Here is a 23,627-nt window from a genome sequence, read left to right on the forward strand (position 1 = left end):
TGCAATGTTTGCATGTTCGTCTTTTTTGACTTTGCATATTCAATTTGCTCGGGAAAAAAAATGCTTATTTTTTTTTTTTTTTTTTTTTTTTTTTATCATGACTTGCCAATGACCTAGTTAAACCAACTGAATGAATTGAAAGTGTGTGCGTACGTATAATTATACATTTATAAAATGATCAATCCTCAACTTTAGATGGTTTAACTTACAATTTTTTGACATTATGATGGTGTGAAAATGCTATGCATTAGCTAAATATTATACTTATTTTTAATTTTGGTCTTTTCCCATGCAAATGATACTCTATGATACTGGGTTGATGCAGAGAGCTATTTTGTTTTTCACTTTCAGTAAATTGCATGAGCGATTCATCATTTTATTATAAAACAGGCTTTGTCTTAGGGTATTTTGCCCAGTTGGAGACTAATGAAGTGTTCTGAGCATGTTTGACATAGATTGTGCTATGCTATGATGTTCAGTAGTTAAGAGTATTAAATTTTTGACTAAATGAAATTTTTAATTTATAATTAATGTATTGATAGATAACCTAATTTATAAGATGAGAGAGAAAGAGAAAGGAAAAGAGAGAAAGATTGATCTTGAGGAACTAGATCATGTAAGCTTAGAATGTTCAAAATCTACAGGGTGGGCCAGCAGGTTAGAGATTCAGGGAAGAGTTGCCAAGTCCAAAGACATGTGCTGGCAGAATTCTTTCTTATTTGGGAAAGGTCATTGTTTATTTTCTTAAGATCCTCAACTGATTGTGTGAAGTCCATCCACATTATGGAGGACAATCTGATTTTTTAAAAATTCACTGATTTAAATGTCTATTTTATCAAAAAAAAAAATCACCTTCACCAAAAAGATCCAGAATAATGTTTGACCAAATACGTGGAAATTGTGTTCCTGCCAAGTTGACACATAAAGTTAACCATCATACCAAGGAACGAGGGTAGCCCGAGAAGCCCCAGCTTCCTGTCTCATTAACCCAAGGTTTATATGCAGGTATCTCAGGCATTTGCTCAGTTCAATTACTTACTATTCTCTGCTCTTCTATGCTTATCTTTTCCTTTATATTTGTCCCATTGCCAGGAACTCTTTTACTTCCTGATGACATCTCCTCTAAACTATAAGCCCACTTAATGTACACTTTCATTCAGCAATTTGATTCTTATTTCTGTCTGGATTCCTTCTCCACTTGCCCAATTAGACTGACACGTCCAGGGATAATCACCAATTTCTACATCACTGTCTGAAATGGCCTGTATCCGGTCCAGATTTTTACCACACACAGTGGCATGGAGCCCTGATGTTACTTTGACAAACCATTACATTTTTGTGTTGCTGTTGCCAAAGGGCACATGTGCCCATCAGAGAGGCAGAGCAACAGAAAAAGGGAGAGAGAAAAAACGTCTCTCAATGGGATGTGGTCACATCACATCCCTTCTTCTCCATTTCCCATCTTGTCAGGATTTGGGGTGTGCATGTAAATGTACCCAGCAAATATTTACAAGCTTCTGGGGCTAGGAGTCATACTGCAGTTGACCATGTGAGATCCAACTGCCTTAACCATTATGCTATGAAGCCAGTTCTCAAACATTACATTTTAGCATGTCATGGTTTTTCTTAGTTGTCCACTTGTCTCTCAGTTATTCCTAAATTCAGTGCCTGTATCAACTCATGAAAGCAGTTACCATGTGTTTCTTACATTTCATCCTATCCTTACCCCCATTTAAGCTGTAAAAAGAGGTTCCTTGTGATTCAAATTGAAATTTATTGAACAAATCTATGCTTCATTTGTTTGCATGGTTTATGTATTCCACTCACCGCCTTTACTCTCAATACTATCATCTATACTTGATCAATTTTTATCATTTTTCACAGACTTCTTTGGATAATCTTTTAAGCAAGCTGTAGAGGTATTTTCTATTTGTCCTACCATATCCATGTCCCACCCACCTGTAACTTTCTCTGTGCCCAAGTAGGCTGCCTGGAAGTATTCTACCAATAAGTGCTTGTGTCTTCTAGATTATAGCTATGTTTGGTTAATAGGAAGCCTAGGACAGAGAATGAAACAAGCAAAAAGAGACGGGGTCCAAGTGGTCACAACTGAGCTGTGTGCTTCTCACTCAAGAGGTCACAGCCTGTCCATAAGCACTCTCTTTCCCATTTGACAATACTCCTTTCTCCAGGTTTGGTGGCAAGAACAACCCTTCTGTACCAAGTTCTGTAGTAAGTTTTCTTTCTCCTAACTTTATTTTGTGTGCTCACACCTCTGTACATAGTCTTTAATTTGAGCAAGCTATTGTCCTCAAGAAAGGACATCAGTGCTGATGTCCATGCATGATATGAAGAGGAAATTTCATTGCTAGTTCTCATAATGTGGCTCATCTCCTCTTCAAGGCCAGCTAAATAGCCTGGTGTGCTCTAGAACTGTCTATGATAGAACTATTGCTCCTTTCCTTTGGTTGAACTCAGGTAGCAGATTTCCTTGCTGGGAAAATCTATTTCAGATAATGGACCTTCAGCAGCTTTCATTTGCACTGGCTCAAGTCAATCTGAGTCTTCCTTTTCCATGTGGTAATGACTTCATGAAATTTTCAGCATTCTAACCTCAGGACTCAAGTCAATGGGTTTGGCGTGCCCAGTGTGTGACTTCCTGCCATTCATTCTCTTCCTGGAAATGTCTTCCTTCTCTTAGCCGACTCCTTTTCCCGTTCAGATCTTAGAGACACGACTGCCTGACAAGAGATCTTCTACTCACATCAGGCCAGGGTAAGGGCACCTCTTTCCAACACACACTATTCATACCTAGTCATTGCCTTTACATTATACTTTAATGTTGCTGTGTCTGCTCCATGATTAGTCTGTGAAAGAGACTCAAATGTCACTGCTGTGGATTGAATTTTGTCTCCTCAAATGATACAGTGGACTCCTAATGCTTGATATCTATGAATGTGACATGTTGGGAAGTAAATTCTTTACAGATGTAATTAAGTTAACATGAGATTATATTCTAAGCCCCATAAATGAGTGATTAAAGAAATTCAAGCTGACGTGGCCAGTTGCAATCTGAAATACAGCCCACAGTGGCTTGAAAAACATTCTAGACATTTGTGCAAGATCTTGGCAAGATAAAAAAAAATGCATGAGCATGGATTGTGGTATTAATTTGCTCACTGGGGGATATTTCCTCCCTCTTTCTCCCTCTCTCTGATACTTTCCCTCTGGTAAGCACATATGCCCTATGGTGATTAAGAAAAAAAAATCAAAGATGAGGCTATACTCCATAAAATGAGCCCAGTCTCATAAAATGATTATCCTGAGAAGAAAAGAGAGAAACAATGACACATGAGGCAGGGTGCGACCTCTGGGAGGTAAAGATTAAAATGCTGGAGCTCTAAGTTATGGAGCACCAAGGATTGGGCAACCACCAGAAGCTCAGGAGAAGCAGGAAGGATTTGCCATGTGCAAATGAGCTACACAGATCAATCTCCAGGACCGCTTAGGTATCACCTTGCTTAAAGGGATAGGAAACTCATGTTCTCAGACTGCATTATAAAGAGGGAAGCAGCTGGCATCTGAACCCAGCCTGCCTTTGTCCTCATGACATCCATTGGACTGTACCTGTAGATTTCACTGGAGAGACATCCCTTCTCTGTAGCTGCTGAAGTGATATCTGAGAGAATTTGAAATAAGGAAGAACTGGAAGACACCTAGCCCCCACTCCAGATCTTTATTTTTGAGAGATGGAAACTGGCTGTGAGCACATAGCTGGTGAGCACAAGGTGCAGGAGGAGAAGCCAGGTTTCCTGTCTCCCAGGGCTATTTGCAGTTTGTATGGCATGGTCCTAGTGATCCTAAGGAAAAAAATGAACAACAGCAAGTTTGTGTTCTCAGAAACCAGACCTCTAGGCAGAGCAACACTCCCTGCTTCCATTTCTGTCTGCTTCTATCTTACCTTCTTCCTCCTCCACCCCTCCCTTCCCAGGGCCACTCTGTTACGCTTTCATAGTGTCCTAAATCACTTTTATTAAACATTTTTAAATAACTAATGAATCTTTAACTATCATTGCATTTATGTATTAGAAAACTGCTTGCTCAATTAAATGTAAGAATTATGTAATTCAGCCTTAAACAGAGCATAGCTTTTAGCTCTACAAGTATTTTAGGAAAAACAAACATGAAACTGAAAACAGCAACCTATACCTTTTACAGCTACATGTGACTAAAACACAACACATTCAAATGAAATGACCAACTACGTACATCAATTCAGGACACTACTCAGACACTGATTCCTTCAGGACTGAATCGGTAAACAGGAGCCTTTGCATGCATACATTCACGCCTTCACCTGCAGCCATTATCGGACACACTATCAAACAGAAACCCTGAGAAAAGTCTAGAAAAGGAGCCAGAGTCCCATGGGACCTAGTTACCATCTCCTCCCTATTCACTGTTTCTGAGGGTTTACATTTAAAAAAAAAATTAAGTTTTTTCTTTCTTTCTTTTATGAAAGAAAGAAAGAGATGGAAAGAGAAAGAGAGAATGAGAAGATAAGCACTCACAGCAGGGTCTCATGCCGTGATGTTCCCTCTGCAGAGCCTTCCCAGCCGGTTAGGGTCATGGCCACGACGCATGTGCCCAACATGTACAGGTCAAGTGGGGAATAAGCCCACAATCTTCTATATAGATCCAGCGGCACTTGGGCAGTGTGTTATCACTGAGCCAAGGAGCTGGCCAGAGAGTTTAAGTTTTCAGCTGTATTTAAAGAAAATATTTTAATCTCAGGAACCAGCAGTTAGCGTAATGGCTATGTCCTTGGACTCTCACGTAGTCGACCACAGTTTGCGTCCCGGACCCGGTGGCTTAAAACTCACCCCGGGCACGAGTGCATGCGTGCCCAAGACCCTGAGAGGAGAATGGAGGAGAAGGGATTGCGGCATGACCATCCCCCCTGGGGGGTGATTTCTTGCTTTCTGTCTTTATATCTCTCTCTGTCTGTTTGGCGCATGCGCCCTGCAGTGAAAACCTCTCCCTCCCCCTCAAAAAAAAAAAAAAAAAGAAAATATTTTAATCTTTAAAAATGCTTTTAAAATATTACAGGAAAAAGTTTATACTGAACATTAAAAGGAAAAATTATGATTTATGGAGCCAGCAAGTGGTATGATGGTTAAGGATCTGGATTCCCACACAGCTGACCATAGCTTGAACCCCAGACACAATGGCTTAAAAACAACATCAGGTGTGTGCAGGCAGCCAAAATCCCAAGAGAAGAAAGGAGAAGCGATTGAAGCATGGCCCTCTCCCCCGGGGAGTGGTTTCTCATTTTTCCTCTCTCTGACTCTCTCCAGCTAACACATCCATCCTATAACCTATGTGTGTGTGTGTGTGTGTAAAATCCATCTACTCATACAAAAATGTCCTAATGAAATTTTTTTTTTGGAGACGTTTTTGCTATAGGGCGTGTGTGCTTGCCAGACAGAGACAGAGAGACAGAAAGCAAGAAATCACCACCCAGGGGGGATGGCCCTGCCGCAATTTCTTCTCCTTCGTTCTCCTCTCAGGATCTTAAGCACGCATGCACACATGCCCAACGTGAGTACCGTCCCCGGACACAAACCGCAGTCGACTATATGGGAGTCCAGCGACATAGCCATTACGCTAACTGCTGGTCCCAGTCCTAATGATATTTTGACACTATAATAAAAATAGCAATTCTTGGACTATGGATTATGAGTAGCTTTAATATTTCCTTTATCCCTTACATTTTAAAATATTTCCAAGGACCAGTGGATGGCATGGTGGTTGTATCACTGGACTTCCACTTAGTCGAATGTGGTTTGAGTCCAGGACCTGACAGCTTACAACTCATGCCAGGCATATGTGCATGTGTGACCAAAATTCTGAGAGAGAGTGGAGGAGAAGGGCTTGGAGCATGGCCATCCCCCTCTGAGGGGTGATTTCTTGCTTTTTGTCTCTCTGTCTCTCCAGTGCGCACATATATTCTATTGCAAAAATCTATCTAAAAAAAAATTCTACCAACTAAAAGTGATTACTTTTATAACAAAATTGTTGGGAAAAACACTGTTTAAAATGAAATAAATACAATATAAAATATTTCAGTTACATGAACTATTATTGACTCAGAGACTCTATATGCTTCCTGAGTCTTGACTGTTAGTCACAGAATTTGAACCTTGAATAAGTCATGAAATTTCATATTCACTTTCCTTCTATGTAAAATGGAGATATAAAAATATTTGCCTGAGATTTTTGTTGTGAGGATTGAAAGAGGTATTTGTAAATTCCCAGTTCAATTTCCAAGGATGGTAGGGCTAAGTTATTCATATTCATTACCACCTCTCCTATTACAGGTCACACTTGGTCACTCCGCCACAGGTAATTATACTTTTTGTAGTGGAGGAGAAGGGCTTGGAGCATGGCCATCCCCCTCTGAGGGGTGATTTCTTGCTTTTTGTCTCTCTGTCTCTCCAGTGAGCACATATATTCTATTGCAAAAATCTATCTAAAAAAAAATTCTACCAACTAAAAGTGATTACTTTTATAACAAAATTGTTGGGAAAAACACTGTTTAAAATGAAATAAATACAATATAAAATATTTCAGTTACATGAACTATTATTGACTCAGAGACTCTATATGCTTCCTGAGTCTTGACTGTTAGTCACAGAATTTGAACCTTGAATAAGTCATGAAATTTCATATTCACTTTCCTTCTATGTAAAATGGAGATATAAAAATATTTGCCTGAGATTTTTGTTGTGAGGATTGAAAGAGGTATTTGTAAATTCCCAGTTCAATTTCCAAGGATGGTAGGGCTAAGTTATTCATATTCATTACCACCTCTCCTATTACAGGTCACACTTGGTCACTCCGCCACAGGTAATTATACTTTTTGTCTTATTCTGCAGCCAAATTAGCTCCTCATATTTTGGTAAAGTGTGAATAAGAAACAATCTGCATCAGAATCATTCAAAAAGCTTTGTAAAAATGCATTTATTGAGTTAGAATTTCTGAGACTGGGAAGTTTGTAGTAATGTTTGCATTTTTAGCAAGATTGCATTTCTAGCAAGAATCTATATGTTAATTTTGTTTTGAATATAACTAAGATCCACTGAGAAGTCTAGTCCTTAACAAGGTGGTTGAACACTGTACTGGACCACAGCCTGAAAAGAAACAGTACAACTGCTTACATCGTTTTGGACAAATAAAGTGTTACAAAAATGAAACAAAATGGCAGCCAATTGCAAGTATCTGCATTTTCTGCAGAAAAACAAAATGTGTTCCTTCATATTTGGAGAAGCGAATTGTTTAGTGTCCTTTATAACAAATTTATAATGGTTTGCTTGTGTTTCTGCCTGTGGTATTGCTTGGCCATGCTGCCAATTTTACACCTTGTGAATGATAGCTACTATATCTTATCTCTTGGTATATCCTTGGTGTCTAGGACAGTGTCTGGCAACAGTAAAAGCTTGATAAATGTGTTCCTCTAATTGCACAGAAGCCTGGGGCATTAGGACTCAATAAGCCATAAGTAGCCCTACTTCCCAGCTCAAGTACATGATGCTGACGACCACTGAAGATCAGTGTTTTAGACAAGTGAAAAATTTGCATATGCCAATTAATAACACTCACAATGACAGACACATACAAACAGCTAAATTTTTAAATTGCTATTATGTCAAGGTTTAGTTTTATGGAATCACTTTGACTTAAAGATCATCTTCTGTTCCTAAACTCACTTATGTTCCTAAACCCATGTAATAATTGCCTCTTACTAGGTTCCTCTGCACTTTAGAAAGAAGTTACAAGCTATCATGAGATTTCCAGGAAAACAAACAAACAAACAAAAACTGTTCACTTTTCTTTTCCTAAGCATCTAAGAGGTAACCAGCTTGACTAGCTGTTCTAGCTGTTCCATGACACCAGTGCATTGAACACTCCCAACTCTAGGGGTTAGAATTTCGTATTCCCATTTCACTGATTAACAAATTCAGCTCAAAGAGAGCAGAGGGCTCACCAAAGTCAAACAGTACTTGGAGTCAAACAGGAATCCAACTTTTCAGCATCCTGAGCCAAGTTTTACTACTGATTTTAAATTTATTATTTCTCTCTCTCTCTCTTTCTGTCCTTTACTTATTTTTGAATTTTAAGTGAGAAAATGTCTTTGGCAAGCTTTGCAGGAAACACCTGAGGCCCAGCCCCAGGGGAGCAGGCAGAAGGGGCACTATTGCGTGATGCTGACAACCAAGTGGAAAGGCTCTGGGATCATGTCTCAAGTTTGCTCCAATACATTGTGTGTACCCGTGAACCTGGCTCTCTCCAGAGCCAGGGGAAGGAACACAGCATAAGGACTATTGAAGATCTCTGTCTCTGTCTTACTCAGAAACAAACAAACAAAAACAAGCAAACAAAGAAAACTTGTTAATTTGCTCTTAGTTGAGTGAAACATTATCAAGACCATTAAGATTATTCTCTTTCATGAAAATAATCTAGACATTAATCCTATTATTTACAGAAATATTCGTTCCTCCAAGAAGTTAATTCCTTACATTTTTATTTACACCAGTGTCCCCTTCCAGTGGGTTTCTCTTTACTTCCTACCATAGGGGTTAGGTTACACCCATGTGGGAATTGACCTTACCAGTGATGTTACAGTACACTTGGAGAGGGCCCAGAGGCCCACTGCCATCTGAGTCGATGTAGAAGAAACCAGCCGTGTTCCCCTGGTGCCTGTACGCCTCACAGGATTGCTCATAGATGGCTGAAAAGACACAAAGGCAGCAGAGAGGAAATTTTGTTTGACTCTGTAGGGGTCAGTAACTCCTATTTACACAGCTGGCCCTCCATACACATAGATTCAAAAAACCACCAGTCAAAAATACTGAAATAAATAAGTATAAATAAAACATGATACCATTTAAAACGAGGGACAAGCAGATGGCATAATGGTTGCTTCTCTAGACTCTCAAGTAAGTGACCACAGTTCAAGTCCCAGCCTCAGTGGCTTAAACTCATACTGGATGCATGTGCATTGTGCCCAAAATCCCAAAAGGAGACTGGATCACCCCCTGGGGGGTGATTCCTCACTTTCTGTCTCTCTATCTTTCTCTATGTCTTCCCTGTGTGCATGCACCCTATAGCAAAAATCTCTCAAAAAAATTAAAATGCAGCACAGAATAATAACTATTTGTGTAGCATTGACTTTTAATCTTTTTTTAGGTATGATAAGAAATCTAGAGGTGATTTAATATATACAAAGATTGTGCATAGGTTATATGCAAATACTATTTCACTTTGTACAAGAAACTTAAGAATCCTCAGATTTTGCCATTTGCAGATGTCCTGAAATTAATCTCTATGGATACCAAGGAACAATAGTAATTACTTTTCATGTTTAGTTGTTTCCCTTATTATGTAGTCTTGACTTTCTTCTAAAGCTTAACAAACCAGTGTCCCAACCTTTGATAATCACATCTTCCATTCATCCTAACTCATTCATTCTTCTAAACTCACCCCCCAAGAATCTCCCTTACCACTTATGGGAACTTCCTCTCTGCTGACTTATATTTGCTCCTTTTATGACCCTATATTGAAGTAGGATTATCAATATATTATTATTCTGTCTTCCTCAATGGGTTGTAGAATCTCTAAGGAAAGTAGTCTTCTGCTGTTAGACATTGTTTCTTAGCTTCTAGCAGGGTAGCATACTCACAGCTGAAGTTCAACAAATACATAATTATTGAAGTTAAAAATAATGCACATGTTTGATTATCTCTTTTTATTAATAAAGTGAAAAGACACTGTGTTATTTCTATATTCCCAGAACCCAGTACAGTAGCACATATATAGCAGGTGGAGCATGCACACACATGCATCCAGCATGAGTTTAGCGCATTTGTTTAGTCTATTTTTTTTAACCACCACGCCACCTGCTGGCCTAGTCTATTTTTTTTTTAAGTTTATTTTTTTCTTTCATGAAAGTGAAAAATAAGGAGAACAAGAGAGAGAAGCATCCTCTACAGGATCTCACACTTTGATCACACTTTGATCGTCCCTCTCACACCCCAGCCCAGTCTTCCCAGTCAGCCAGCATCACAAATGCACTCTCTCAGCATGCACAAGGTCAACCATGGAACCCAACACTGGCTCTTTTTTTTCTTTTTTTGGAGAGGTTTTTGCTATAGAGCACGTGCGCTCGCCAGACAGACAGAGAGAGATAGAGAGACAGAAAGCGAGAAATCACCCCAGTGGGGGGATGGCCACGCTGCAATCCCTTCTCCTCCATTCTCCTCTCGGGATCTTGGGCACACATGCACATGTGCCCGGTGTGAGTTTTAAGCCACTGGGTCCAGGAAGCGAACCGTGGTTGACTACGTGGGAGTCCAGCGACATAGCCATTACGCTAACTGCTGGTCCCCAACACTGGTTCTTCATATCGGATCCAGGATCGCTTGAGCAGCATGATACTGCTGTGCCACAAAGCTGTTCCAAGTTCAGTCCATTTTAACATAAGAAGCCTTTACTAAGTTCATGGTAAGTGTCAACAGGTGTGGCACCACGAGAGGAAGACCCATAGTTGAGACAATCAGTCTACTCTAGAAAGCTGACAGACTGGCTAGCAGGTACAAAGATCTCTGTATGCTCAGATAGAGGAAGGCTCAGTTGTCCTGAGATAGCAAGCTTTGCTCAGCCTGCAGTCTGAGAAATGTACAAATTTCACAAAACATGCATGACTGCATTTGGAGGGATGTCAAGCAGGCATCTGCCATGTCATGCATAGGAATATTGGCTGTAAACTGATGCTACAGACAAAACACTGTGACTCAGAGCAGCAGGTCCTATCCAATCATGCCACCCTCTCATGCTTAAAGCACTTCAGTGGCTCCTACAACTTTCAAGATACAGAACAAACATTTCACCTATGCCAACTCCTGCCCCTTGTGAGCAATGCCCTGTCCCAGGGCTATGAAGCTGCAGATTGTCATAATCAAATGTGAGGGGCACCTCAAACAATTCATTAGCAGCCAAGTTCTAAAGTTTCAGAGGGTTCGACTTTGTATAAATTAGAGTGAGTCGAAGGTTATCCTTGCACTCCTGGAATTCTCTTTTGCACATTCCTGCACACCTTCTGATGTAGGAGGTAGGTGGGAGTGTCATAGTTTGTGCCTTACATATTAAATGGGCATTATTTATGTTTGTTCAAGCCTGGTAGTATACTTGGATGGCGTTACACATGTGAGAGTCAGCTTTTATGTGTGTGAGCCCTCCTCAAACATGAACACTCTCCCAAGGTGACAACCATGTCTAAGGAGTCACTGCTGTCCCACAAAGGGTGAGCACTACCAGGCAGCATATGGGTGGTTGCTGATAACAGTGTGTAAGAACATTGTCCCTGCAATCCAAGGGGATGGTTGAACATGATGGTGCTACCACTGACTGCCTATGGGAGCTCAGAACAGCTAACTCATCTGTGGGATGTAACCTTTTTATTTATTATTTGTTTATTTATTTATTTTTAAAAGGAATTATTTATTCATTCGTTTTTTTTTTTTTTTTTTTTTTTTTTTTTTTTTTTTTTTTTTTTTTTTGTTTGTTTGACCAGAAAGAGAGAAATAGAGGGAAAGTGAGAAAGCAAGCCGCCAGGCCTGGGACCTGAACCCTGGTTGGCCATGTGGGACTGTCTAGTGCCTTAACCACCACTCCACCTGCTGGTCCCTGTGGGGTGTAACCTTTAAGGTAGCTCCCATGATGGATGCTTCCAGGTATTCACATCTTGGTCATAATCCCTCCCCACCGCCCAATGGGTTGCATCTTGCTTCTAACAAATAGAATGTGACAGAAGTAATAGATATCATTTCCATGGGTTATAAAAAGGTAGTGGCTTCCATTTGGGGTACTCCTGGATCACTTGTTGAGCTAGAGACCAACCGCTGTTATAAGGTAGCCCCACAAAGAGATGCATCTGAGTGATCTTGAAAGCTTCTGCAGCCTGCCTTGTGAGAGAGTGCTGAGGCAGAATCCCACAGTTCAACCATGAAATGATTTCTGCCCTAGCCAACATTGCGATTGTAGTCATAGGAGAGACTAAGCCGGAACCACCCAGCTGAGCTGCTCATAGACCTGGAGAAACTATGCCATGATAACGTATGTTGCTTACAGATGCTAAATTTTACAAGGATTTGTGATAATAGATATATAATAAACTCAAATTTCTCATTTGGGTATAGGTCTAAAGAGAGCCTACTTCATACTGTAGTAGTAACCACCCATGTTTGTGTGGCACCTGAAAAAAAAGCTTAACAATTACGAACTGCTACTGTGATTATTATCCCATATTTCAGGTCATGTTACCCCTTCTTTTCATCAGTTTTCTACTTGATGGTTTTTTTTTTTTTTTTTTTTTTTTTTAGTTTTCGACATGAATCTTGCTATAAAAAACCTATAGTCCTACCTCCCTCCTGTACAGAGACAATGACTTTCAATTCTTAGTTTACTCTTTTGGTTTTACTCTTATATTAATATATCTAAATAGTATAACTATATTGCTACTTACTTTTTTTTCCATTGGTAAGTAATACATTTCACAAGATATGTATTCACTTACCTATATGGAAGATGAGGACTTAGTGCTTTTTCATTCATCCTCCCCAAAATATAAACAATTTTTTCATTTTGCTATTCTTGCAATATAATTGTACTATATTTTTAGTTAGATAAGTGATTACTTTGTATAGTGACATATATTACGAATGCTAGTCATAATTAGCCACATAGTATAATGTAAATACATTTTCTTATCTGAATAAAATTTAGTTTTCTTTAGAATGAACAATTGTCTTATTCTCACATTTGCTTAGCTACCTATATATCAGTAATTTAATTCTAAATTCACTAACAACTATCTAAAATGTCTCCTCAAATATTCAAGTAAAATCTAATATAAATAACTACATATGGGGGGGAGAAAAAAAATGGGAATGGAGACAAGGATGAAATCTGTACCTTTCTGGATGTTTTCTACATTTAAAAAAAAACCTTTAAAAAGTTTATTTATATATTTATTTATTTGCTTCATGAGAGAAAATATGTGCACATGTATGAGAGTAAGCACACTCAAAAGGGTCTTGTCATACCACAGTTCTCCACCTATTACCCACCAGCTCATCAGCATCTTGAGTTGTACCTGCATACCTAACAGTAAATTCAAACCTATGGGTGTCTATGTGGCTTCCAGCACCGCAGTTCATTAAGCTATTAACTGCTCCACTGAGGCTGGGTCTTGATGTTTTAAAATTTGCCACAGAGCATGTGCACCTACCAGGGAGAGACAGAGAGAGAGGAAGAGAGAGAGAGAGAGAAGGAAATGAGAAAACACTCCCTAGGGGAGAATGGTTATACCATAATCACTTCTCTTCTACTCTTCTCTTGGGATTTTGGGCACACACACACACACACACACACACACACACACACATGTGCCCTGCCCTCCCCACACACACATGTGGCATGCCTCTCAAGCCACCAGGTCTGAGAATCAAACTACAATACCAGTTATGTAGGACCTAGTTACCCAACCACAATGCCATGAGTTGGCCCTATTTTAAATAATTTTAAAAACTGAAATTAAATGAAAGCTAATATTTCAACACTGAAAAGGAAATAAAGATGAATTTAATAGGAATTCTTTTGAGTAATATGAAAATTTAGTGTAGTATTTTCTGCTTAACTTTGTGTTACAGAAACTTCAAAACACATACATAGAACAAAGAGAGTACTAACATAAACTTCTGTTATCACAATCAGCTTCAACAATTACCAGTATTTGACTAATCTCCTGTCACCTATATTCCCATATCAGTTCTCTGTTGATGCATAAAAACATACACAAACACATGCTACATTTGACTTAAAGCAACAACCATTTCATACTTTTCAGGTCAGCAATTTAGGCTGGGATTAGCTGGGCAGACCTTGGCCAGCTTGGATAACTTGATGGTACCACTCCCCATGCCTCTGCGTCAGCTACTGGGTCAGTTTGGCTCTCTTTGACAGACCACAGTGCTTAGTTCTTCTCCAGGTTGTCTCTCAAACTCTACCAGATGAGTTTGCATGGTAAAAACTCCCAGAACAGCAAGACAGCAAGTATTTGCTAAGCCTCTGATTGTGTGATATTTGTGATATGCCAGTGACCAAGGCAAGATTGTGAGCCAACCAAAATCCAACTAGAAGATCCCAAGGACCTAAGTGATATACAGGGATAGGATAGAGATGATCCATGCCATAGTTTGAGTTCATGAAGCAGCTCACACTACAGTGTGAATGACAGCATGAAAGAAGAGTTTATTTTGCAAGGCCATCGAGAGTAAGGGGTCATTTTCTTCCATAGTTAGCCTACCATTTTTGATATACTTGCTCCTTAACCTTTGGTTCTGTTTTTGAGTGAGTTCTAAAGGCAAAGTCTGGAAACAAGCATTCCTACTTATGAATACTGTTAATAAGCTCATAAAATATAAGAACTTTGTCCAAACACAAACCAGCTGGCAAGTGGTTAATCTACTTCTATCATTCCTCCTCGATTTGTTAGTAGGAATGCTTTATAAAATTGAAAACTTCCTCATCCATCATTTTATTTCCCCTAAATTACAAAATTGTATGAAGAAAGCAAGATAAATGTTTGATATTTTCCTTTTTTTTTTTTGCCCTAGGGCACATGCACTCACCAGAGAGAGACACAGAGACAATGGGAGGGAAAGTGAGAAATCGCCCCCAGGGAGATGGCCACGTCACAATCCCCTCGCCTCCATTTTTCTCTTAGGATTTTGGACATGCACTCACTTGTGCCTGGAGCAATTCTCAAGCCACTGGGTCCATGTAGGAGTCCAGTGTCATAACCACCAGGCCCCCTGCCGGCTCCCATACTTTTCTTTTAATTTATCAGTTTTAAAATACTGAAGTGATTGCCTAGTGTCCAATGAGATCAATGAGAATACTTTTAGTATTATTATGAGCTCATATACTTAAACACATTGGATGTAAAATAGTAGTTTAACTAGTAAAATATAGTACACTATACTTTATCAAAATATTATCTTAAAACATACTGAGCAAACTTATTTGTAAACAATATTGTTATTGTATTATGAAACTATTATGCATGGCAAAGAAAAGTTAATAACTATCTTATTGTTGGAAGAAACTAACTTTTTACCACAAAGAATAAAATTAAAAATGCAGAAATTTTATTAAATTCTACAATTTTAAAGGTAAGATTAATATGAACTCATTATTTAAACTTTTTTTAAAAATAATGTGTTTTCACATTGAGGCCACTGAAATTGCTAGAAGAAACCTTAAGTACAGTTATGGTCCCTAGATATAATTTCCCACTGAAAAGAAACAAGGTATTTATTTATTTATTTATATATTTATTTTCCCACAATCCTATTTGGAGCAGGAACAGTATACAATTAAGTTAGAATATCTTGTTTCTGAAAACAAGAAAGCTATTTGAATTAAAATAATATCAAAATGGTATAGGAACCATTTCTGAAGGAATGCCCTAGGGCACATGCACTCACCAGAGAGAGACACAGAGACAATGGGAGGGAAAGTGAGAAATCGCCCCCAGGGAGATGGCCACGTCACAATCCCCTCGCCTCCATTTTTCTCTTAGGATTTTGGACATGCACTCACTTGTGCCTGGAGCAATTCTCAAGCCACTGGGTCCATGTAGGAGTCCAGTGTCATAACCACCAGGCCCCCTGCCGGCTCCCATACTTTTCTTTTAATTTATCAGTTTTAAAATACTGAAGTGATTGCCTAGTGTCCAATGAGATCAATGAGAATACTTTTAGTATTATTATGAGCTCATATACTTAAACACATTGGATGTAAAATAGTAGTTTAACTAGTAAAATATAGTACACTATACTTTATCAAAATATTATCTTAAAACATACTGAGCAAACTTATTTGTAAACAATATTGTTATTGTATTATGAAACTATTATGCATGGCAAAGAAAAGTTAATAACTATCTTATTGTTGGAAGAAACTAACTTTTTACCACAAAGAATAAAATTAAAAATGCAGAAATTTTATTAAATTCTACAATTTTAAAGGTAAGATTAATATGAACTCATTATTTAAACTTTTTTTAAAAATAATGTGTTTTCACATTGAGGCCACTGAAATTGCTAGAAGAAACCTTAAGTACAGTTATGGTCCCTAGATATAATTTCCCACTGAAAAGAAACAAGGTATTTATTTATTTATTTATATATTTATTTTCCCACAATCCTATTTGGAGCAGGAACAGTATACAATTAAGTTAGAATATCTTGTTTCTGAAAACAAGAAAGCTATTTGAATTAAAATAATATCAAAATGGTATAGGAACCATTTCTGAAGGAATGATTTGGTCATCAGAAAGAACGATAATTGTAATAATTATTATCAAGCTATATATCTAATCATTTATCTATTTAAGCACATTGGTCACTTATGGAAGCTATCAAAAAATAAAGTCATATGATGAAAATTGGAAAGAATACAAAGCATATTCTGCCTTTTTTGAACTGTTTTGGAGGGTAACCTAGTACCATGAAAAAAAAAATTTAGATAATAACAAAAGCCAAAAAATCTACATAGAACAATAGAATTTGAAAATCATCCTTTTCTAGTCTCAAATGAAATAAAGGATTAGACAATAATCATCAAGAACACCTAAAACTACTAGACAAATAGTAATGGAAAATATTTCAAGAGATGGATTAATTAGCAACACCTAAATTCATAGGTCAATCTTAACATCCCTAAAAATGTGGCTCTATTGTGGTGCAGTAAGAAATACATAGTACCAGGACCAGCAGTTGGTGGAATGGTATGTCACTGGACTCCCATGTAGTCGACCGTGGTTTGAGTCCCGAACTTGGTGGCTTAACTCACGCCGGGCACATGTGCGTGCATACCCAAGATCCTGAAAGGAGAATGAAGAAGAAGGGACTGCAGCATGGCTGTGATTTCTCACTTTCTGTCTCTCTGTCTCTCTCTATTTCTGGCGAGCACACGCACCCTATAGCAAGAAAAACTCTCAGAAAAAAAAAAAAAAGAAAGGAAAAAAAATATATAGTACCTCCTGAAATCATTGTTGCCAAAAGTCTAAACTGAATCTAATTAAGCTTCAAGATTTAACCACTGGTTTACAGAAAGAAGCAAAGGGATGTGTTTAAGTCCATTAGGAGGATGCAACTAAAGAAGTCTAAAATGTAGGAATGTTTGACTCAGTTTTTTCCATAAATAAATGTCAAAAAGGGCTAGAGACATATCAGTCATGTGTAGACCTTGTTTGGATCCTGATTCAAACATTCCAAGTAAATAAATAAATAAATAAATAAATAAAGACACTTTAAAACAATCAGACATTAAAATCAGTTTCATATCAGGTGATATTGAAAATTCTTTTTTAGGATTTTCCTTTTCTTTTTTTAGAAATATTTTTAAATAATTATTTATTTAATTTTATTTATTCATTCATTTATTTTAATTTGACCAGAGAGAGATACATAGAGAGAGAGGGAAAGTGAGAAAGCAAGCCACCAGGTCCGGTACTCGAACCGTGGTTGGCCATGTGGGAGTGTCCATCACCTTAACCACCACGCCACCTGCTGGCCCCGATATTGAAAATTTTTAATGTTGAGTCAGCCAGTAGCATTAGTGGTTAAAGTGGCTGGATTCCACATGTCCAATTTGCAGTCATAGTCCAGACCCAGCAGCTTGAAAAACTCACCAGGGGTATGTGCATGCGTACCCCAAATCCTGAGAGAAGTGAGGAGACGGGATTGCAACATGACCATGACCCCGGAGGTAGAGGTGGGGAAGGCTTTCTCATTTTCTCTTACTTTGTGTTTGTCTGTCTCTCTTGAGTGAGTGCATACTCTCTAAAGTCAATTTAAAAAATCCTAATGTTATAAAAGTAAAATGCGGAGAATATAGATGGCAACAACTTGCTGTGTGTCTCAAAGTAACTGGAAAGGAGGATTTTGAAGGGAGGATTTTGTACTTGTTCCCAGCACAAGTAATGACAAAGAGCTGAGATGATGGATATGCTAATTACACTGTTTTAGTCATTATACATTGTATTTTTGCACTGAAAAATCATATTGTACCCTAAAAAAAGTATTTTTTAACTATTTTTTTAAATGAATAAAAATATTTTTAACTTGAGTTGGATGTGACAATGATAGTGTTATTATGATATATATATTTTTTTCTGCTATAGGGCAAATATGCTTGCCAGAGAGAGACAGGGAGAAAGAGAGAGAAAGTGAGAAATCACCTTCCAGAGCGGAGGGCCATGCCACAATATCTTCTCTTCCAATATCCTCCTGCAATTTTTGGCATGCACGCACACGTGCCTGGCATGTTTTGTGATTTTCAAGCCACCAGGTCCAGGACTTGAATTGCTCAGCTAGCCATGTGGCATCTAGAACCTTAACCTCCATGCCACCTTCTGGCCCTTGTGCGATCATATTTTAAAGATAAAATTGTTTCTCTGTGTTAGTCATTCAACATCAATGTTGTATTTGTAGTAATTTACTTATTTCTAAAAGGTCTCATCAAAAAAAAAAAAAAAGAAAAGAAAGAAAGAAGGAAAAAAGAAAAAGGAAGGGAGAGGAGAGTGAAAACAAAAATGACAGGATATTGACAACTGCTGAATCCCTGAAAAATACAGAGAGGAAGAATAACTAATTCAGATTAATGATACAGGAAGGCTTCCTGGAAGAAGGAATAGTGGAATTAAGCTTAGAAAATATGCATCTCACACACTCACGTCACCATGCACACCTATGAATATATTTAGTGAACGTATGCTCAGCTTTTGAAACCTAGCTTGAAGGTGGTACCTTGAGATGTGGTCTTCTACCACTACAAAAAAGGTGTTGAATCTATAATATGTAAAAATATTTTTAAATATTTATATAGTTCCAAAGTCAAACCAACAAAACAAAGTATTTTTTTTAATTGTCAGAGGGCACGTGTGCATGCAAGAGAGAAACAGAGAGAAGCAGATGGAGGAACTGCCCTCAATGGGGCATGGTCATGACACAATCCCTTTTTCTCCTTTCTTCAACCTCTGGGGACCTTGGGCATGCACCTACACATGTCTAGTGTGTTTTTCAAGATATTGGGACAAGAACTTGAATTGCACTTGGCCATGTGGGATCCATCTCCCTTAACCATTAGGCTGTGGGGCTGACCCTGACAAAACAAAGTATTTCTGTTTTTATTTATTTATTTATTTATTTATTTATTTATTTATTTATTTATTTTAGAGAGAGTCTTGCTATAGCTCACATGTGCTCACTGGAGAGCGAGAAACCAAGAAATCATCCCTCGGAAGGAATGGCCATTATGCTGCAAGCACTTCTCCTCCATTATCCTCTTTGGATTTGGGGCGCACATGAACACATGCCCAGCATGAGTTTAAGCTGCCAGGTCTGGGACTGCAGCCACAGTCAACTCTGTGAGAGTCCAGCAACGTAACCATTACACCGTCTGCAGGTCCCAAAACAAAGTATTTCTTGAAGTCTTTCTTCTATCTCTATACTTCCTCCTTCTTCTTACTATCTACCTATAACAATTTTTTCCAAATAAATTTAACCATGTAAACAGAAAAATGCTCTGTCAAAAAAGTGCTTGTACATCTATGTTTATTGCAGCATTATTTACAATTATTAAGACATGAAACCAACTCAAATGTCCATGAACAGATGAATGGATTGAAAAAGTGTGGCACATGTAGTCTATGGAATACTACTCAGCCATAAAAACAAAAACAAAAACAAGACTCTGGTATAAGATAGAAAGTGGATGAATATGGAAAATTTACTGCTGAGCGAAGCAAGCCAGTCTATGAAAGAGAGACATTGTATGTCTCCACTTAACATATACTGACTGACTGCACACTATAGTTGAAACTGAATGATTATAGGACATAGAAGCATTGAAAATGGTTCTGGATACTGGAGACAATGGGGGAAGAAGGTGGGAGAAGGAGATGAGTGTAAGGAAAGAAATTAAGGAGGAATATAGAGAGGCAAAACATTTGTGGGAGATAGAAATGGATTATTAGCTGATGATGATAACATATTTTGTATCCTCAACTAGACTGGTGTAGAGTGTATTCATGTTGAATAAATTCAACTTACAGGCTAAGTAATGTATAGTGATTAAATGTATAAAATAAATCATTTAAAAAAAATAAAATATGTAGAAATCTATATAAATCTATGCATTATATCATTCATATATAAAATTTTGTGTCTGATTTTAATAAATTATTAGCGTTTTTATTTAAAAGAAATAAAATTAGAGATGAGAAAAATGAAAATAAAGTAATAAACTTATTTTGAAAAAGTAAGTAAATACAAATAAATTCATCTTTTCTTTCTTACATAAATATTTGCACATTTTATGTCTCTCCACTTTACTTTTCTCCCAAAACCATATGCTCTGGAGCTTATCTTATAGTATTATATACAGATATGCTTCATTCTTTTCAAATTATTACACACTTTATTCTGTGAGTATACTATAGTTTACTTAACTAGTCTCCAATTAATGGATGGTGGGAATGATTCCTCCCTTTTTGCTAGCACAAACAGTGTTATAGAAAACCTTTATTATTACAACTTTTCCCCATTTTATGCCAGTACTTGTTGGACTAGATCACCAGAAGTTGGGTTTCTGGGACAGACTACGGTCCACTGTCTGTCCTTGTCACTGCATACGGTAATCCTTGGGTTTATCTATTGGTCTCCCCTGCTAGACCGTACATGTCTAGAGTTCCAAGATTTTTAGGAAATCTAAAAGGTTAATATTTCATAAATATTCATGCATATTAGTCCTCATTGTTATTGAAGTCTGTATTGAGTTAAACTAAAATATTCTGTGGCCATTTCTTAGGACTCTGCAATACCTAGCAGAGCTCAAGCAGAGAGACTCCCATTGAATATACTTGAAATGACTTGGTATGTCTTAAACTAGCTCTAAGCTAGCATCAGAGGTCATCTATAGGAGAACTCTCACGTAGTCTGTTGGGAAGAAGATGAGAATATGTAGGAAAAGTCAAAGAAGCATTATCATGAAAAACAGCAACCAGGAAAACTAAAGTGACATTTAAAGGTCTAATATTAGTGGAACTCGTGAAGGTATGTGCTCTTCAATGAAAAGGACAAGGATAGACAAATTAAGACCATAGAATAGATTTTTATATTAATGTGAACAGATGTATAATGTAGCTGGACACAGCAGATGGATCAGTGTTTTCATATTTGAGGAAAATAGTCTGAATATAGTTTGGCAGCTAATTTATTGCCTAAGGTACAATTTGAAATGTCCTTGCGATGCTTACTCTCATTAAAGATAATGATAGTATTTAGATGACAAAATAGTTTTATTTAGACCTCACCTTTTCAAATACCAAGGTCAGAGCTATAGTTTTTCTGTCCCACCATTTATATTCCTATTGTAATAGAAATAGAGAAGAAACTTACTTAAGGCCTTCGAAATGCTTCAGTCTTATTCCTTGCTGTTCCCTATGTCCCTCGCAATACCATATTTACCACAAGATTGCATATTTAGTTACAGATCTACATGCACAGCCTACGGACATAAATAAGATCAAATTAATTCTAGTAATTAAGTAAATGCTTGTGAAGCATTTTGTAGTTAGCAGTCATTTATTTAATTAAGTTTATCAAACCCCTTGTGCAAAAGGTTTGTGGGACTTTGCCTTGGCCTTGTTTTAGTGAAGAAAAGTAAAAAAAAAAAAAATATGTTAAAACTAATGAGATTGTTGAAATTAGTTCAAAAATGTGTCAGGGGATTAAATTAGAAAATAGATCTTTTGATGTCCCAGTCTGCACATAGCTGGTGCAGGCTGAAAATAGACACGGATTCTGCAACAATTTTATTACTTAAAAGGAGGTTAGTGGAGATAGAACCAAATTACAGGCTGGTAGATGTTAGGAATGGAGACTGAGGTGGTGGGTGTGGCTATAAAGGGGTAGCATGAGAGAGTCTTGTGATGAAATTACTCGGCCCCTGATCATGGTGGTGAGTACACAAGTCTACACAGGTGATCCTATTACACAAAACCAAACACACACGACTGAGTGTATGTAAAAGTGTTACAAAAAAATAAGTTCTTTATATAGTATGACAGCTATATGCTGTTAGGAAACTGGATAAGGGGCACACAGGACCTCTGTTGTTTTGTTTGCAGTTCATTGTAAATTATTTTCAAATACAAAGATTGAAAAGGAGGTGGGTATATAACTCAGCACTTTCAGTTGTAGATACTTAGAAATTAAAACATACACATGCATGAAAACAGAGGGTTTAATATTCATGTCAGTATTATTTTCCAAAAAGTGGAAAAAAACCAAAAGTCTCCCAACTGATGACTGAGTAAACAAAATGTGGTTTATACATAACATGGAATATTATTAGGCAATGAAAAGGCATTAGCTACTGATTCATGCCACAACATGGATGAACCTGGAAAGCATTCGTGCTAGGTGAAAGAAGTCATACACAGACCTTATATTGTTTGATTTCATTTGGGTGAAGTTAAGCAAGTCCTTATTAGGTACATCTATAGGTACAGAAAGCACATTGGTGGCTTCATGAACTTGGTAGGTAAACAGGCAGGGACTGAAATGAGACTGGCTAATACGTGTGAGTTACTTCTGGGAGTACAGAAATGTTTTAAAATTAGAAGAAGGTGCAGCTGCAGAAATGTGTGAATATACTAAAAACTGCCGAAGTGTACACTCCATGCAGGTAAAATTAATCATGTATAAAATATGTCCCACAGGACCAGCAGTTGGTGTAATGGCTATGTTGCTGGACTCCCAAGTAGTTGTCTGCGGTTCAAGTCCCGGATCCAATGGCTTAAACTCATGCTGGGCATGTGTGTATGCATGCCCAAGATCCTGAGAGGAGAATGGAGGAGAAGGGATTGTGGCGTGGCCATCCCCCCCAGGGGATGATTTCTCAGTTTCTATCTCTCTGTCTCTCTCTGTCTTTCTAGCAAGCACATGTGCCCTATAGCAAAAACTCTCCAAAAAAAAAAAAAAAAAAGCCCCCAAAGTCAAAAGGTGAAGTGTTAGGTCACAGGAAAAATCCCCACCAGGTGTGGCTCCCAGAACGTACCGCAGCAGAGCCCTGAGTTCTCATTACAGCACCATGCCGGCCAGATGTCCTCTGGCAAGTGAGAGAGGCAAAGGTCTGTGCCTGCCGCCAACTTCATCTCCACTGAACCTGCACCTGTAGTTCATTTCCTCAGAAACCACGGCATATTTTAACAAGGTAAATATAAAATGTCTCAGTGGTTCCTAAATACAAATGGAGAACCTGGTGTCTAATATTTCTGATACACATCATTATCATTCTGACCCTCTGTAATCTGATATTTTAATATATGAGACTTATAGTAGTGATTCTTTATACTGTGTTATACTTGAAGTATAAATATGAAAACATGCTTAATGTAAACCTTTTTGATAGACTTTTCAGGTGCATGGAAGCAA

The 23,627-nt window shown here is 37.9% G+C and overlaps 1 protein-coding gene across 1 annotated transcript in view; it reads right to left on the reverse strand.

The window, feature by feature from the left end:
• CNTNAP5 (contactin associated protein family member 5) overlaps positions 1-23,627 on the reverse strand; it is a 561,684-nt gene that overhangs the window by 346,292 nt on the left and 191,765 nt on the right. Inside the window, exon 9 of the mRNA XM_027772830.1 lies at positions 8,672-8,791. Coding sequence (XP_027628631.1) covers positions 8,672-8,791 — 120 coding nt within the window. The remainder of the gene's footprint in view (positions 1-8,671; positions 8,792-23,627) is intronic.

Source organism: Tupaia chinensis, unplaced genomic scaffold, assembly GCF_000334495.1.
Source record: "Tupaia chinensis unplaced genomic scaffold, TupChi_1.0 Scaffold000309_1, whole genome shotgun sequence".
Lineage (NCBI taxonomy): Eukaryota > Metazoa > Chordata > Mammalia > Scandentia > Tupaiidae > Tupaia > Tupaia belangeri.